The sequence below is a fragment of the Amia ocellicauda genome, chromosome 22 (assembly GCF_036373705.1).
Source record: "Amia ocellicauda isolate fAmiCal2 chromosome 22, fAmiCal2.hap1, whole genome shotgun sequence".
Lineage (NCBI taxonomy): Eukaryota > Metazoa > Chordata > Actinopteri > Amiiformes > Amiidae > Amia > Amia ocellicauda.
In genome coordinates, this window is record NC_089871.1 from 6472965 (window position 1) to 6491517 (window position 18553).

General features: G+C 43.8%; 2 protein-coding genes and 1 long non-coding RNA gene across 3 annotated transcripts; 1 reads left to right on the forward strand and 2 right to left on the reverse strand.

The window, feature by feature from the left end:
* Nucleotides 1-330: 330 nt before the first annotated feature.
* tbx16l (T-box transcription factor 16, like) lies at nucleotides 331-6451 on the reverse strand. The gene is made up of 9 exons (XM_066696270.1): nucleotides 6367-6451; nucleotides 5913-6048; nucleotides 5032-5134; nucleotides 3992-4156; nucleotides 3019-3165; nucleotides 2432-2502; nucleotides 2117-2217; nucleotides 1661-1877; nucleotides 331-1538 (listed from the first exon to the last, which is right to left on the reverse strand). The coding sequence occupies exons 1-9, from the start codon at nucleotides 6449-6451 to the stop codon at nucleotides 875-877; spliced, it is 1689 nt and encodes a 562-aa protein (XP_066552367.1). The 3' UTR covers nucleotides 331-874.
* Nucleotides 6452-10704: 4253 nt separating this feature from the next.
* On the forward strand, nucleotides 10705-12002 carry LOC136717857 (uncharacterized). The gene is made up of 2 exons (XR_010805241.1): nucleotides 10705-10816; nucleotides 11596-12002. It is a non-coding gene; the product is annotated as an uncharacterized LOC136717857 (long non-coding RNA).
* Nucleotides 12003-12684: 682 nt separating this feature from the next.
* Nucleotides 12685-17642, reverse strand: eral1 (Era-like 12S mitochondrial rRNA chaperone 1). Its single transcript, XM_066695402.1, has 11 exons — nucleotides 17401-17642; nucleotides 16759-16902; nucleotides 16287-16414; nucleotides 16087-16164; nucleotides 15895-15941; nucleotides 15679-15740; nucleotides 15480-15592; nucleotides 15149-15394; nucleotides 14778-14927; nucleotides 14612-14692; nucleotides 12685-14498 (listed from the first exon to the last, which is right to left on the reverse strand). The coding sequence occupies exons 1-11, from the start codon at nucleotides 17483-17485 to the stop codon at nucleotides 14376-14378; spliced, it is 1257 nt and encodes a 418-aa protein (XP_066551499.1). The 5' UTR covers nucleotides 17486-17642; the 3' UTR covers nucleotides 12685-14375.
* Between the last annotated feature and the right edge of the window lie 911 nt (nucleotides 17643-18553).

Genomic DNA, 18553 nt, shown 5'->3' on the forward strand with positions numbered 1-18553 from the left:
GGAAGGGAAGCTTTTTATTTAAACATGAAAGCAATCACACTGCATAAAAAATACGGAGCTGGTGCAAACGGTGTAGCATTTTTTTTATTGTGGCATTATTATAATTTTGGTATATCTTGGTATTCCCTCCTTTTGTCCGGAATTTGCTAGGCAGTCTTCAAAGGACTGAGGGAAAGATGCCCGTGGGCTCCAAACAGGAAGCCAAGGAACGAGAACTGCTCTCTGCTCTCACCCCTGAATGTACTGCCTGCTGCAGCTCAGAAACATCTTCCAACAGTTTCCACACACCATTTATACCATTTAGGTTTGCGTCTTCACTTCACCACCTGTGGTCCTGGCAGTCTGTGAATATCTGTGTGAAAATGCAAAATCAAGCAGACGACAAGAACAACTGGACTAGATGTTTTCTTAACTTACAATTTAATGTGCAAAATCCTTTAACAAAATGCAAACGAGTGAGGAGTAGTTACAAAAGGCAAAATAAAAGCCGATGCAATTGGTAAGTCTATTTGCTGTGGAAAGGACATTGAATCACACAGGCATGTTGATACTCTGGGAAAGGTGCTTGTGGCCACAGAACTGCTGATGGGCGAAACATAATTAAATTCAATTAATGTTCTGGTTGCCCCTGCTAGGCCAAAAAGTGCCAGCCTTTCAGCTGCAGGGATTTACATTTTTTTTTAGTATTGTTTGTCTTTAAAACACTTATTTTCCACTTATGATGTTCATTGTATCTAAATAAAAGTTAGCGTTTAGTTTCAGCCGTGCTGCAGAGTCTCCAAAATGGAATAGAAATGGGAGGCGATGGAAACCGAACCACAACAAAGGGTCAAACACGTATGTAGTCGTCCCTATGAGCTCATCCACTAGAAGTTCACTTCCCCAGATACACGCTGGAATGAAAGTCTAACCGTGGTGTTCTGCACTGGTTCTCCAAGGGCGCTGTGTTGAGTGGGTTCACTTGGGGGTCCAAGAGGCCAGGCACTGCTCCAGCCGTCGTGCTGTTCAGGTATCCCAGTAGCCCTGCTGGACTCAGGGCTGTGCTGCTGCCCTCCTGGGGGTAGGAGAGTGCGAGGCCATCCCTGCCGAGCCCCAGAGAGTACCAGGGGGGAAACTTCCCCGGGCTGCCCAGGATGGAGTCCGGTTTATCGTGGAATTTGTTCAAGATGTCTGCTAGGGGGCGGGGAGCGCCGGCGCCCAGAGGAGAGGCCCCGGTCGTCTCCAGGCTCCTCAGGGCGCTCTCGGGAAGGTGGACCCGGCTGACCTTGGGGGGCAGGGGGAGCAGGAAGTCCAGGGAGTGGGCTGGCTGGTGGTGGTGGTGGGGCCTTTTCGCAGAGATGGCGGTGGTGGTGGCAGGGAGCTCGGTGATGCAGGGAGCCCTGTTGCTGCTGCTGCTGTCCAGAGGCAGCATGTCTGTGGCCCCTCGGTGCCCGGGCAGAAGTGGTGGCTGCAGGAAGCCCTTCCCTGAGCTGGGCAGGAAACACGGGCGGTGTCTGGACATCAGTTGGTGTGAAGGCTTGTCATCAAAGTGGCAGGAGCTGGAACAAAGCGAGACCAGAGCGAGGTAAGATCTGACTGAAGCTTGTGGCCCAGAGTAGAGAATACAGCCTGGGTGGGGGGGGTCTTCTCTGCAGTCTGTGAGTAGGATGCTCATACATACCTGAGATCATGTCGGACAGCTATGGAGTCCTGGCTGTTGGGCGAAGGACACCTGAAGACCTCGGTCCAGTCATCCCGGGCATACGCACTGTGGACCCCGCTTCTCTTTATAAATGCCGATATGAAGGGGTTGGCGGCCATGCTTTCTGCAGTGTGACAGTCTTCGGTACTGGAGACCATGGAGTCTGCTTCATCCCTCGCTTCCGTAGCCTTTGATCCTAAAATAAAACGCACATATACACACAATGTGGTCTTAACTGAAGATCTCTTCAAAGAAAGGGAGTTCAATAGCTCACTCTTTCATTTAAACCTTATAATTGTTGCCATGTAAGATGTGGAGCTTTTAAACCCACCCCAAGGGTTTCTGCAGGAGATGAGGGCTTAGAGTTTTGTTCGCAGGCATGAATTGAACTCTACTATTTACAGGGCAGATGAGATTCACTGATATGTAGGATACCTGTGTGCAAGGAGGCCGTATCACCAGCAGCCTCCGAATGTTGTTGCTCTGCGTTTCCAAGTGGCTGGCTGTAAGAGCTCTGGACTCGCCGTTCCCGGTGCCTGAAATGGGAATACCGTACAGTTAATCATCTGGCCTGTTTAAAACTCACACACACAGTCTGATCCACCCATGCAGCAGATTGTCTCGGCTGGACATTCATTGCGGTGCACAATGCAAACTGCACCGTTAGAGGAGTGGAAGTGAGTCCGATCAGAGTTCATGTCCCAAATATATTTAAACACGATCACTGCACCTTGAACGAAACTCTCTTACCTTTTGCAGTTTAGCCCATAATCGCGAAAGCCTTTAGCAAAAGGGTTGTTCTCTATCTTGAGTTTTGTAATCTGTGGAGGGGAGACAAAACATGTGTCCAATCTCAGTGCACTGACAGAAAAATGAAGAGAAATATAGACTTCCTAATGTAGCCTCCCAGTACTGGTTCTGTATCAAGGCCTGTCAATTAAGCAATGATTTTTGAAGCAGTTAACACGCATAAACTGGAAATCACCTGTAATGTATTTTAGTTGAAAACTGATGTTGTTTCATGATGATTTTTGTTCTTTTTAGTTTGTTTTTGGGCCAAATTTAGTTTATCCCAAAGGACCGTTAAACTAAACATTATTCATGCATATGACCACAAGGGGGAGGCAAAGACCCACGAGTTCAATCGCAATAATAAATGCTTTGTCAATATTGTCATCTGTGCGTTGGGACACACAGCGAGGGTTATCCAGATGGAAACGAGATAAGTTATTCGAATGACTTCAACCAGAGTGTGGTGTGTGTGATGTGAACTGGAGATTAAGAACAGGGTGGACAGTGAGCTGAGAGTTAATGGAGTTAAAGACTGGAGGCTGTACCTCGGGGTTCTGGTAGGCTGTCACAGCGATGAAAGCGGCTTCGGGGAACGTGAAGCGCTGGAACGCCCCCCAGTGCTGGCTGGAGAGGTCAGCCGCCTGGACGATGTGGAGGCGAGGCTGGTATTTGTGCATCGAGTGCAGGATAACCTGGAACGCGGAGATTGAGACGAGGGGAGATGTTAGTGCGGTGGCGCGATCGGGGGGAATCGGAGAAAGGTCCACATGCTTAGCTGGGCCAGGGACTCTGCATTCCCCTGCAGCACTGACCCCTGAGTGGGTTTGGTCTCCTACTTCCCTAGCCATGCCTGTTGGAGAGTCATGTAAGCCTGTGGCAGACGGGGGGGCAAGCTGTGTTTTTCTCCTCTCACTGGTTTAAACTGCACCCTGCTTGACTCATAATGTTGTGCCATACCCAGACCGCGACACGTGTCTCGGGAGCCAGCCTGGTATAACAGATTGTATTTGGAGCCTCTGGGAACAGTGTCTCGGGCAGGCAGAACCCAGGGTAGCTCGCCAGACATAATGTTGTGCGTCTCCTCTTAGACCCGTCAGCCACCGTTTCTGCAGCTCGCTTACTCTGCGTGTGAGGCGACTCGGGGGCCTGCATAACTTTCCAAGGGCTGCATGAGTCACGGACTCTCAGACTCCTAGCGAATTCGTTCAGCTGCGTGTCTTTTGCTCTCCCGTCTTCGGGGATCAGTGGCAGACTCACAGGTGTCTCCTCAAACTTAATAAACAGTGTGACATTTCGCTGCTCTCTAAAAACTCTGAGTGCTTTCTCAGCTTGGTGGTGTGAATTCTAATACTCTCCTTAGCATTCCATATAAACCGCAGTTTAAAATATCATACAATACTGCGTTCACCTTCTAATATTAGTGTCTGAAAACCTTCGAAATTACACAGATGGGTGGGGGGCTTCAGCGCACACACCCCAGTGGGTGGTGCCTCCTTGCCGGAGATATCCGTGTCTTACCAGGCCGTTGGTATTGAGTGTGTGGTTGCTGAGCTTGAGCTTGTGGAAGGACACGGGGTACTGCATCCACTTCTCCCCCAGCGCAGGCGACTCGGGGTGGATGAAGAACCTGTTGGGGAGGTGGGGCTCGGCGACCCCGCTCATCTCCCACCTGTCCTTGTTCCACTGCGGGGGGTGGGGAGGGAAGGAAGCACAGACTGTGTGAGGACCATAGCAAGTCTCATGGTGGTCCCTCATGTTTAACTGTACAGCCGGACCTCTCAGGGCCCGATTACCCGAGCTCTACCTTCCCACGTCAGTCACCGTGACCTGTCTGTGGACCTGTGCTTCTCCAATGGGACGCTGTCTGTGTTTGTTTCACTCCACAGGGCTGTCCTGTATGGGCTGAGAGTCCCGTTATCTCCTGCTCCCCACGCCTCAACTGTCATCCACACGGCTCGGCCGCGCAAACAGGCACACATGCTTTGCCTTTCCAACTTTCAGTTCATACGGGGCCGTATTTGCCCTCATATGCTGGCTGACTTACTTCTTTCACTGTTTTAATTTTTTTATCACAAAACAATGTACGCACCCTTAGCTTTGCAACTGGTATCCATTTTCTCTGACACGACATTAACACTTAAAGTGTTGCGTTAACAACGTTTTACAAATAGCTGTTTTTCTCAGGGTATGGAGATTCACACAGGGGGTAGCATGAGGCCCTTGTGCAAAGACAGCGGGGTGTATTTGAAATGTGAACACATCAGAGTGGCCAGTTTCACAGCATCACGCATCCCATATCCCATAACGCCTCGATATAGCAGTCCTGTCCTGACTCTTAAAGAACTGAAAAGGTGACCCCAGCTGCCCCATGGTTATCTAAACTGACAGGACTGTCCTGCAACAGTATCTGGCGGCAGCTGCCACCCCTGTTAGAAAGACAATAACAGTCTGACTCTGTTCATGTTACGGGAGAAGAAAATAGGATTGGAAGCTGGGAAAGGAGAATCTGTTCACCCTCTACCCCATTCCCAATGGGGGGCAGGGAGACAGGAGGATACCTTGTACTTGCTGTCATCGACCGGCACCATGTCCATCATCAGCAGATACCTGGCCTTCGGATTCAGGCCCAATAAGCTCACTTTGCATGATGGAAACATCCGCCTAAGAGAGGATACTTTAAGTCAGTATAATGCTGGGTGTTAGTCATTCATTATTTATTTATGCAGGCGTTCCCCCTCCTCTCCTCTGCAATGGCTTATAATGTCCAGTCTTTGCACTTCCTATATATAAGACATTTATTTTTCTGTATATTTTAAGTGTAAGGGGATATATTTAAAATATATTTGAGTATGTATGTTTATATTACCTGTGGAAAATATATTGTAGAAATGAACCTCACTATATATTTTCACCTGTAAAATAAATATATGGATCACAGACTGAAATAGATTGCAAACATTAATTCCACACATTAATATGTTGCCCTGGCATTGCAGTGTCAATTTATACAAGTCTCAATATTTTGCAATATTTTGAAATATTATAATAATTCGAATAATTCGAAATCTGATAGAATTTGAAAATACAAAGCAATTCCCATAAAAGTAGTATAACATATAAAGGCTCTATAAGAGACTTTCAAAGACGTTGTTATACCGTCAAAAATACGATTATATATTTGCTTTCTGAGCACGTCTCTCTTATCTTCATATTCTGCGAAAGTGACACAAAAAGCTTTTCCCAAACTTACTTACTCGGACTTTTTTTCCACTTCTGTCCTTAATTAATTTGACTGATGTTTGCATTGACCGTTTGATCATGACTCTATTTCACCCATAATCAATCAATTGTGACCGACCAGGTTTTTAAAGCAATGGTCAGCTGCTTTTATCAGTTCCATATTCCTTCACTTATTAATGAATCCGTTAATTAAGCCCACCTCCCCGATTTCGTGATGATCATTTCTGTGCCGCAGCCGCTGAATTTGTCCCACAGCTGCCGGTCCTGCAGCGACGCCCGGGTGTGCGGGGCGGGGGCCTCGGTCTGCGGCTCCCCGGGGCCTCCGGAGCGGCACTCTGTCCCCGGGGGAATGGATCATAATTCATAATTACACCGTAACCGTCACAACGTTAGTTTTCTTAAATAAAGCGCACATTCAATCTTAGTAAAAGTTGAGCAAATGCAATTACATCAACTTTATCAATTCGTTTCCTGAAGCCCGACCAGCTGTTGCCAGATGTTTTGGAGCTGCTCACACACGCACACACAACCATAGGAAGGTTTTCTTCAAACACATTATTAATTAAAGCATTAACACACACACACACATATACAGCTCTGGAAAAAATCAAGAGCTGTAAATGTATTTTATATATATGGAGCCAGCATCTTACCTGGTGGATAGGAGGCATAATTATTTGCCTGGGGGGTGATGGGGAAGGAGAAATCCAGCTGAGGCCTTTGCTCGTGCAGAAACATGGCCTGGCGAAGGGCTATCCCGGGGTGCTACACCTCAGTGGACGGCTGTGCTACTCTTTGAGATTTACTTGGGGTCTTGATGGCTCTGATGCTGGCAGGGGGAATAAAAAAAAGGACCTGCTACCCTTTCCGTAAAGGGGGACACACACAAAAAGAAAACAAAACAACAGCGACTCGAGGAGCCTTTGATCTCTCTTCCCATCCCTGACAACTTGGGATCAGCACCTCGGCCTGGGCCACATCAGAGACGCAGGGCTCTTCCACTTCAAAACCCCACTCACAGGCGCTAATCACCCGAGCAGTTGTCCTGCCATTACTACAGGAAGCCGGTGGGCCCCGGTCCTTTATTGGCAGAGTTCACATGTTGGCTAGACAGCAGTCAGTGGCGTGTAAATGGAGTGTATATTGAGTGAATTAGCCGTGTGAACCCTCAGTGCCGCACTGTCTGCAGGACTAGAGGTGGCAGGAACGGCTTGACTGAGTTTTTATAGCCATGACAAGACTTTCTGGCCTGCTTTTATGAGTCCGGATTCATTGTCTTTTGAATTAAGTTTATATATATATATATATATATATATATATATATATATATATATATAGAGAGAGAGAGAGAGAGAGAGAGAGAGAGCACTGTATAGATTAATATATATATCTATACATTGTATAAAACACCTGTTGTGAGGGGCAGTAATAAATCATCCAAATAAGTATTCTTGTGATGGCAATTGATCCTGTCACTTTTATCTTGTGTACACCTGAATACTGATGAGATGAATGGTAGGGAGTAAGTGTGTATAAAAACACACTGACAATTATGCAGGCAAATTTGATCAATTCCAGGAAACTGCAGGAAAAGTCGTGGTAGCACTGCTGTCTCACCGCACAAATGGACAATCACTGCTCAAACTGGCATGAAGGCCGGTGAGATGAGCGACCGTTTCACAAACAGACGGAGGTTGTACAGTAAAAATTGCTCGAATGCTTCTACCTTGTGTGTGTGTTTTGTTTGAGAGCCACAGATTGAACAGGCCCTACTGTGTTACCCGCTATGCCAGGAACACGTGGCCGCCGATGTGCTCATATCGAATCGATTCCCTACTCGGCTCATGTTGGTTAGTATTGGGGGAATAATGGTGTCCTAACGCCATTCACTTCGTGCAGGAAGACGCTGGACTGCAGTGGCTGAGGGGAGCTGAGAGTTTCGCTTTAACCAGTTTTGGGCCGAGAGCAGAGCGACAGGAAGCCTGCAGCGGCCGGGTCCTCGGGCTTCGAGAAGAGGAACCTGGCAGCAGCGCTGTAACAGAAAGGGAATTGTCCTGTGGTTTCCTCCCAGCATGACATTCTCCCTCCAAAGTGACATTTAATGAGCTCACATAAGCATAAGTCTTTCACTTCTAGTAACTGCTCTACCAATATTGTAAGTTCCCTTGTTATTATTATTTATGTCTTGGTAGACGCCCGTAGCCAGGGTGACTTACAGTATTAAAAAGTCTATCACAGTAATTCCCCTTAACTAGGTTGTATATATGTTGCATGCTTTGTGAATAAAATAAATCTCAAAAGTATGCATGCTCCGATGAAAGTATGTATATATAATCATAATCATCATCAGCCCATATCGATCCACTCCTGTATGAAAGCCTCCCCAATTTAATTCTGCAAATGGTTTTAAATAGTAGGCATAGAACTAGCACAGGGTTTTCAATGATTTAAAATGTTTAAAATAGTAAGGCTGATGTTGTTTTGCATACTGTGCTTTAAGATCAACAATAATAGCAGGCACTTTCATTTCAGGTCAGAACATTTGGGAATCAACTTTCCCCAGTACATGTTTTCGGTTTTTTTCGCAGAATTGCCCATTTCTTTCCGCGGCTGATAATGAACAGGCGATGTCGTGTGCGCTGCGGCGATACGCCTCCCTGCGCCCTTATCGGCCGGCCAGACCCCCGCACACCCGGCGCCCCCGGCCGCACCCCGAAACCATTTCTGTGTTTAATGCATATTCACTCTTACAGATGTATGATTAATAATGTCAGTTATGTCATCTATAATGCGTATAAGGCAGTACATTATTATTAATATGATTAATTTTGTTTCTGGTTAAATATGGCTAGTTTTAGTACAACTAGCCACTCCCTGAGTTAAAATGTAGTACTGACTTACTAGATAAGGCACTCCTGCATTCATGTTATTTAAGACTACATTCCCTATCACTATATATTAAAATACTAGACCATGCTAAATATATAATAAACGGATGGTAGATGACCCATGTGTTACATCCCTTTACTATTCCTCTTCTTCTGATTGGCCAAAGCAACAGGACATCTCCCAGATTGTTCTAGCTTTTATTGTTTGTTAAAAGTTAAGAATTACTATAGGAATGAACAGATTAGATCTCGGTTTACAACACTTTGTGACAGCGATAGAAAAGTAATTAAAAGATGTTACACAAAAACACACATAGCTGGCAAGGTCAAATAATACAAATTTAACTAATTTAATGTGAAATCCCATACAATTTATGTGGACAGTGGAGTCCTGAAGTGTGAGTGACACGGAGAGTTATGCATTAAATCTCCAGTTCTGTGAGAAATAAATTATACGTTCGTACGCAGTTTACACTACACCAAAAAAACCCAAACCAAGGAAGACTAGCGAGTCTGACATGAGTTGGCAAAGGGTTATTTATTCATATGATATGACACTGCCCAAAGCTGGTGGGATACTGGACCATGGACATAGATACTTTATCCAAAACCACGGGTGTGAGGTACCACTGGACCCCAAGATAGGCCTGTTAATTATTTAGAGGAAGTTGCTTGTGATAAATCCCAGAAGAGATTGATTACAAGAGATTGATGACCACAAAACGTCTTATAGCCTTGAATTGGAAGAACAGAAAGCAATTGAATGGAGAAGCTCCACTCGTATTTGGTGCAGTTGATGCTAGGAAAACTCATCAGATGCAAACACAGAAGAGCAGCAAACTGTAGAAATGATCGAATCACCCCATTGCTACCCTAGGACCGATTTTAAGAAACACGTCCAATAAATAACATATAGTGCTGCCTGGACTTTATTTTAACTCCCCTATCTGTGCTTAATTATGTATGAATACGTCTGTGCCGATATTGTGTAATATGTGAATGAGTAAAGCAAACTGATTTAAAATAAAAATATAAAGAAAGAATATTATATATATGTATAGAGAGAGGGAGAGAGAGGAAGGAATGGAGAAAATGCATGTTTATACCACAGCAACAACTAACAACAATAAAGCTCTACTATTACTTATTTATTCACTGATTAGCAGATGGTCTTACCCAATGGGATTTACAAAATATACATATTTCAAGAAACAAAATACAATAAAAGCAAATTTACACATTTATCCCCAATTGTGGTTAAATCCATTCATTCTAGTACTTATCAGGCTACTGGTAAAATGACTCCAAATGAGAGCAAGGTGAAATATGTGTTTGTTGTTTTAAGACACATGGAAGAGTTTTGTGAATCTGGCCTGTTTGCTCTAAACTAATTTACTCCAGCAGACACAGAAACATTACACTGACATATTCACTCAAAGTTATAAATCCAAGTTGGTCGGGACATTTTATTTTGTTCCAGGGCGTCTTCATAAAGAGGCTCAAGACTGAGTAGCTTCTCTCGGTGTAAAACCATAAATATATCGGTAGCTAATGTGAGGTGAGTTTGTTTTACAGATGTATGTTAACTAAGTACAGGAAACCTGCAGTATCCCAAACTCTTGCGAATGAATGGTGAGTGTGTGAGGGCAGGTAGATGGGAACTCATTTGTGTGTCAATTACACAATCCTGTTACTTTCACCTGCTCTTGTATTTCTCAGTGTGTGATTTAATTAAATATGAACATTGATCCTGAATATAATAGAACAGCAGCCCACCATGAGAATTACAATTTTACCAGTTTAAAAGCCTTGTCGTGATTACAGAGCAACAACCAAAAACGATATTGGCTTTGCACATAATGTTGCATCAAAAGTAATAAACAAATATTGGTTTTCTTAAAATGAGAGGGGAATTAAAGAGAATTGACGACATGAGCCCAGATGGGATGGTGGATTGTGATGTTTTGAAAAGTGTCTGGTCTCTGATAGCGTTCAGGACTGTCATTGGTCCAACGCAGGCAACAGGCTGAGAAGGAAAACCCCCAGCACGGACCTCAACATAATATGCAAATCAGACGGCAGCATTATAAGAGTCAGGGAGGTGCCAGCAAATCTGTCAAGGGATCGCGAACAGCACGAACACCCAGCAGACAATAAAGAAAGTGTTATTAAGCTGTTAATTAACACTTTCTTCAGAGCAGACCACGAAACAAAGGTGAGTGTTTAAACTAGTCAATATAACTTTCAAAGAAGTTAAAGGCTTCCTCTGTGATCCACAGGTATCTATGGGGATGTGCTATGATAATAATAATAATAATAAAATAAATTCAAAGGGTTGCTTGAATGTGTGTGTCACAGTGTTAGGAAGCTTTCTAACTGTTAGAAGGCATGTTTACAGCCGTTATGTAGGACAGCCAGGCTGAATAGCATGCACTGTGCAATGCAAATTCGATACAGATCGTTGAAATTGTGGTTTAGAGCTGAAACCGGGCACACAGGACAGGTTTTCATTTTATGACTTAGCCCCCATTATATTTTGTATTTCATATAAATGTATTTATTTAAACCTATCTTTGTAAAGTTTTTCCTTCTTTTACAATATTTCTGTTGTTTCCTAAATGTGATTCAGGCTCTTGCTTTGCTTGCAACAGTTTCATTTCCCTTTTCTTGGAAGGGACAAGCCTGCAGATACTAAAAACAACCGCCTAATGCATAGTATTTGGAATAATACAAAAGAGGTCATTTTTTTGTTTAGTGGTTAATTTTGCATTCTCAGCTCCCATGTAAAAGTGCAAGGGACTGATGTTTAACATGCTCTCACATGAGCATGATATTCGTGCAAATAATAATGATCATTACTTGGTGCTATCAGTAAACATGCTTAGACCCACAGGTTCATGTCCTTATTCAAATGTGTAGGGAAAGAATTATAATAAATACAATTAATTAGTCTTTACAGGTGTTTTAATTTGATGTGTTTTGGCTTTATTTCAGGCTGGGCTAAAACAAGGCGGCTGAAAGACCCTCACATAGAGTCTTGTACTCTGGACAGGATATCATCATATACTGTAAGTTCGTTATAGAGACACTACAGTATAGATGATGTACTATCCAGGGTTTCATTCGTCCACAACATGACGCGGTCCAAACGGCCCCACACAGACGTAAATGGACACCCGGTGACCGAGAGCGGCGATCAAACCGTTACCATTACTGAGCTTTAGTAATGGTAAGGGTTATGTTGCCTCTTCTCAAAAGCTTCAGTCAAGAAGACCACTCTAATCACCTTCTCAACACTTGTAAATGTAAGACCTGGTGAAGTGCGATTACAAAACGGGTAAAAATATGATGTGTTGTTGTTTTCCTTGTTTGTTTTTAAATAAATAAAAAATTAAGCCAAATCTTTTCACGGTGATTATTTACAAGCTCTGTACAGTGATGAAGGAGAAAATACACACACAGTCTTATCTGCGAAGTGTGGAAGTGTAAGGGCAATGTGCATGAAGAGGCAGAATGGTATACATCTAATAAAAGGATGTGTTAACAAATCTTCCGGAACATTTTAGTGTAAGATTAAAATTAAATGTTGAAAGTGGCATAATGTGAACGAAATAAAAATCCAATTCTTATTAAAACCTCTTCTGTTGGAAGCGAGATTAACGGATTAAAAAAATTAAAAGGCCTTAAATGGCATCCTTTTCAGTGCGAGATGCCACAGAACATAAAACAGCCAATGAAGCATCCCACAGAAAGCGCTCCGAGGCAGGGCAATTCACACCGCAGCTTTGCCTGGTATAATTCATTCTCAATCGATTTACATTTTATTCTCAAATACTCAGGAGTTCCATTATGAAATGAAGATGGCGCATTTTTAATACTGGGTATTTCCAGAAGATCAGTTCCCGGTGTATTTTTCCAAGGTGTTTTTGATTATTTATAAATATATTTTAAAAGTACAGCATAACATTTTTTTTTTTAATATTACCATCAGGGCTTTAAGATGCATCACTGTTAAATTGTATAAATGTATTAGATAGCACGTATACGAACCTATACAATAACTTAATCTACAAAAGCCACAACTGTTGGGATACCAGTATTTTTTAATATCTACAAAATATAGGAATGGTAGATGAATTTAGCATCACAGGTTTTACATAAAAGACCCTCAGTACCACTCTTCATTTGTGTCGATCTAGAAATGTCCCCAATATGCAGATATCCAGTCGTGAAAGTTTGCACCAGAGTGTTGTCTTTTTCTTTGTTGGTTTATTTCTGAAGGGCAGCAAAATCACCAAGGTGATGCAAACAGGAAAGGAATATCTTGTGACTCGTCCTGTTGTTTCGCCTTCCACTACAACTGCCACTTTGTTTTAAATTAACAGTAGCAAAACAAAATAAGCTTCAATGAACAGGCATTCACATCATTACACGTGGAAATAAGTGTTACAATATCAGCTATACAGATTATACATTAAATATCCCGATTGTGACTGGCTTTCCGGGGGTTCGCAGATCGATATGTTTGTCCCAGGGAGGTGTCTTCGCGTTCACAATAGGAAATCAATATTTCAAACAAGTGAATATTTGCAATTACCCCTTTCACTGCTACTGAGTCCAGGGAACGCCAGCGAGGCCTTATAATTAAGTTCGGATGTGAAATCTCTCTCAACAAGGCTGAAACAAAATCAATTGTTATTTTGGGCCCCCGAAAAGTCAAGCTACCGTTTACTTGGTCAACCTGGAGTGGAACAGCGTTTCAGAAATGCGGCTCCGAAGGCCTTGCTTTAGAGAACTAATTCCTCCCTCATTCATCAAGATGCCCTTGAAAGAGCAGCTATAAACTGAGAGCGGAAGGGAATAAAAAACGTTTCAAATTGCATCTGTTCGGCAGGTTCGGTTCCATTAGGGAGGCGATTTGAGTTCTCTGCCCCGGGTGTCTTTATCAGCCGTTGCTCTCAGAGACGGAGAGAGGGAGACGGGGGAGGGGGGAGGTGCCACAGCGCATAACTGGAGGATTCCTAATTTATTTATCTGCAGACAGCCAGGTTAGTGGCCCACTGTTGCTGCGGGGCTGATTTCAAGAGCTGGGGGAGGACAGATAAAGCCCAGCCTCCCTAACTGAGCCTCCTTCCCCCTCCCAGACTCGCAGTATTGATCACCGCACCCCCGCCACCTCCACGTAACCCCAAACTGGTGCTCTGGGGAGAACTGCATCATTTTCGCTTTCCCACGAATCCGTTTCTTGCCTTGCCAGGGTCTGTTTGTTCTCTGGCTGTTCCAGGAAAAGCAATGACACACACCGCTCTGCCATTAGACGCAGCCCTCTGAAGCCCATCCAACAAAGCAGGTATGCGTTAAAGGACATGCAGCACCCAGAAACTTCTACTTCTCAACTTCCTCACGTTTAAGCCTAGAGATTTAGTTTTTTTCCTCTTCTTTGTGGTCTTATAACTCTCTTAAAATAGTTAGCATGGTAAATAATCCAAGTGGTGACAACTGAAAATAACAACAGGATGCAAAATCAGGTAACACTATAAACTGCCACGTTCACACTTTGGTAATACACCGTGATCGCAATCCTGCTTAGAGCAACTGTCTGTGCCTGTTCTTTTGGGTGTGTGGGAGCAAATTAAAACCCACACTTGCTCTGGTAGAAACAATACCGCCGCTGCAAGACTGTGTTGAACGATGACAGTGCGCTGGTCTCCGAAACCGCGGTGTCGGACGGGCCGGGGCACGAGCGGTTCCTGAAACTATCCTCCTCACGGGCCTCATTTCTTCAGTTTGACAGAAAGCTTCACGTTGACGTCACACAAGAACACGTCCATCAGGTCCCCGCCAGCCTCCCGGGCGATCCTGCTGATCGTCTGACCTCCCAGCCCAATCAGCATCTTCTACAATCCAAAGACACCACAGGCATCAACCTCCTCTGCCCACTCGTGCCTAAGGTAGGCAGGGTATAATGAGCGAGTGGCAGGAAAACCGATCGGGACGGCATGTGACTTACCATGTGGCTTTCTTTCTTCACATAAAGTGCCAGATGGATGTGTAGCTCCCCGTTCTTTCCTTCCTCCCAAATCTCAATGTTCTGTAATGAAAATAACAATGTTAGCCCCACTAGGAATGACCAGGGGTGACGGAGACTCCCGCGTTGCGAGTTGACCGACTCGGACCTGGGATATGTTGTAAGGCACCTCCTGGGGCAGATGCTCCAGTAACTTCCCCCGGACCATGTTAATGCAGATCTCCTCGGGGTTCTGATCCGTGAGCACCTCGCTGTGGTACAGCCAAGGTCCAGGTTTGGCCACCGATACCAGGTATCTCTACGGGATGGACAGAAGCATGGATGAGAAACTAGCTGTTCGCTGAATCCTGAGGGTTAAATGAGCACGGTAGTAGAGGGACACATAGAGATTGCTTCTAGAAAGTTACCTGTCCTCATGAGGGCAGGTAACTTTCTAGAAGCAATCTGTACACAAACAGGAGGAGACAACCCATGAAACGCAGTGAAAAGTCCTTCCACTTTTGGACAAAGTCAGGGTACCTTGAGCGTTTCCACCTCGTCCCCGTCCAGGGCGGACAGCATGAACACATCCTGGAAATGCGGCCAGCCACGCTTGGCTGTCGGTTCCCCCCAGGTCCCTGTGTCCAGCTCTCTACGAGGGGTGTAATTCCTCCCCCTGGGCGTCTTCACAACAGTCCTGATGTCGAGTTTTCTCCCGTTTACCGTCCCTTCGGTCAGCTCTGACGTGAGGTTCAGCAAAAGGGTCTTGTTCTTCAACAAATCCACCTGAAGAGCAGGATTAGGTTTCATTTGCACAGTGATGTTTGAACGGCTTACGAGGCAAACAGGGACTTTTTTTTTTGGTAGTTACCTTGTTAAGCACAAGAACTGCAGGGATGTGGGGATTCAGGCCCAGACACTTCAGCAGCTCGAGAGCCAGTCTGTCACGGGTCCAGTGGTCCGAAACATCGACCAGAACCAGTACTGTAATGTGAAAGATAAAACAAGTAACTCCACTGCTCTGACTTACTCCTGTGTGCTGTTCACGTAAAATACAGAGGGTGTCTTACCTATATCAGCTTCCTGGAGAGTGTTGGAAGGATCCACAAGAAGAGACTTTTCCAGGTGATGCCTGTGAGAGAAACACCCTCGTTCTTATAAAATCACACCGTTTATCTGGACGTATATAGATTTATTCATAACCCCCACCCACTGTAACCTAGACAGTAAAATGGACACACACTTCATATTGAGGCAATGTTTCAAGCTGCTTATTAGTGAATTACCTCTTCACTTTTGAAAGAGTGGTGAGTCCGGGAGTGTCCAACAAAATCTAAAAAAATAAATAAGAAATTGGTGTTAAAACTGCTAGTTCAGCGCAAAACCCTATTACGAAGAACAATATGTGAGTGAAATTATATTGTTAATTGAATAACTGTTTAAAATAAAAAGGTTTGGTAAATATCAACCCAACTCACCAGCTGCGTGTCTTCTTCAGTGATGACGCCCTGAGCACGGGACCGCGTCGTGTGCACCTTCTTTGACACGGCGAACACCTGAGCGAAATCACGGTGAGAGAAAAAAACATCTGAGTTATATTTATTACTATTATTATTCCATTCAGCCAATCGTTTACTCCTCCCAAAGTGACACACAGCGATGCCACAGAAATGTGTACCTTTCTTCCGAGAAGCTGGTTGGATAATGTTGACTTCCCTGCGTTAGGGGCTCCGACGATCGCCACTTTCAATACCTTTGGATTCACTGGTTGATCTGGACAGTTGACCAGCAAAGTCTGTTGTTCAGCTGGAAGAGAGGGATGTTTTAAAACCTTAATATATGAATCGGGGATTGAGGTGAGGCAAAAGGCCAAGTTCATGATTTAAATCATTTCATGCTTCCCTATGGAGAAAAATACATCTCTCTTTCATGGAATCTTACTGAGAGATTCAATTTTCTTCCTGAAATTGAAATAAATGGGAAATAATACCAAAATAATGCACTCTTACCTTCTTCATACAGATTAAAAAAGGTAGAAATTCAAAATAAACTTTTATTTTGATACATTTATATCCTACAGAGGAAGACAACAATCTGCTGCTGGAGGTTGTGTGTTTGTCTGCTGAGTGGTTAAGGGGTACGTGGGTCACCTTTATTAGGGGAAACCGAGGGCACAGGGAGACAAAAGCTGTCCTCCTTTTCTCTGGCACCGATAGGACTCCCCGTCTCCGTGGCGCAGGACCGGGCTGGGACGCGGAGAGGAGTCTGGCCGGCATCACTGCGCTGAAGGCCGCCTGAAAACAGCACAGCGACACGGCGCTCACGACTCGCAGGACAAAAGCAGGTAATATAGACTCTTGATCTCTCAGCCGCTCATAACTGATCTACAGAAGAAATGTATTCAACCGTGGCCTTTTATTTCTTCATTTTGTCATTGAAGGGAGTGGGACCTCAATCTAAAATCGATTAGCAGAAGCTGCATAAACGTATTTTTTGGTTTTAGTTTTTCTCGTCTTATCAGCTCCTCGCCATAACAAATGGTATAATGAAAAGTATCCATATATCATCATCATCATCATATTTTTTTACTCACTGCGTTATTTGAAATACAACCGATTCATGCTTAAGAAATAGTGAATGCCTTTAATTGTTAAGCATACAAATACAGCACATTTCAGACTGTGTGAAACGCATATTACTACTACTACTACTACTAATAATAATAATAATAGTAACACTAATCACAATAAGAGATATAATCGATTGTCACCATATCTATGTAACACACTGACCTGATTTGAGAAACGGTGACGCATTCACAACTGTGGAAATAGCAAACCGTCTTTGAAATAGCAGACTGCAGAAACGTAAAGTCATTCTCGGCGATTATTCTCCAAATCTGCACGACTGTTGTAAGAGATGTACTGCTGGGATCTAAATGAACTAGAAATGCAAGGTTATTGGCGCTGTCATGTTTGTTTACCACACTTTCACGTTATGTGGTGGGCGCAGACATCTTGTTTTCGCAAAGCACTCTGGGATTGGGTAAGAGTGTCTGTGAACAAGGATTTGGCCTGGCCAGTATATCTGTAGCGCGACCTAGCGGACGAGATGTGTAGCTACAGCATTTTAAACGAACAAATAAACAATCAACAACAAAAAATTAATACATGAACAGATAATAAATTAATATATAATTAACCATATCTAGAAAAATAAATATAACTGAATCCAGTTTGCACTTCCTAGTTAATTAAGGTAATTACACACTCTTTAGTGAAATAAATACACACATATATACATATTGAATAAAATATCAGGACAACGAAATATAAAAAGTAGAAAAAGCTGGTTGGCAGACAGTTATGTAGACTGTGATGTGTAGTTAGCTTTAGGCCAAGGGGTGTGGAGCGATCCTTTTCTGCAGCTTAGCCTCGATTCTTGAAATGGCAGCTGTTTCAGTGTCACTAATGAACGTTAGTGACATTAAGCCAAGGCCGTTTTACAGCATTGGATCAGTGCTGGGGAGTCCAAGTGAGTCCGTTAAATAGGATGACATTGGCTATCAGTGGCTGCTGACTTGTGGGAAGATTTGAGACAACATCTTTCCAATAGTTAAGACTGATTCATTCTGCTGAAGACGTCACACTGAATAGACTAAGATTCGCCCTATATGAAGAATTCAGGAATATTCCATTATTATACAGTAGAGCTTAATGCATTCTGTAGATTAAATCATCGTTTATATTTCCCTACCAATATGGACATTGTTTTATGTTGTACATAGGCAGATCACAACCTTTGTGTTTTGTAGACAGCAGCCTGTCTCTCTTTTTACACATGAGTTCTGCAGGGAGTGCAATGCAGTTGGTTTTGACCTGCCATGAGATCCCTCATGCTTCAAACGTGTTTTTGAGTCACAAGGTCAAAATCCAAGTTCCTTTG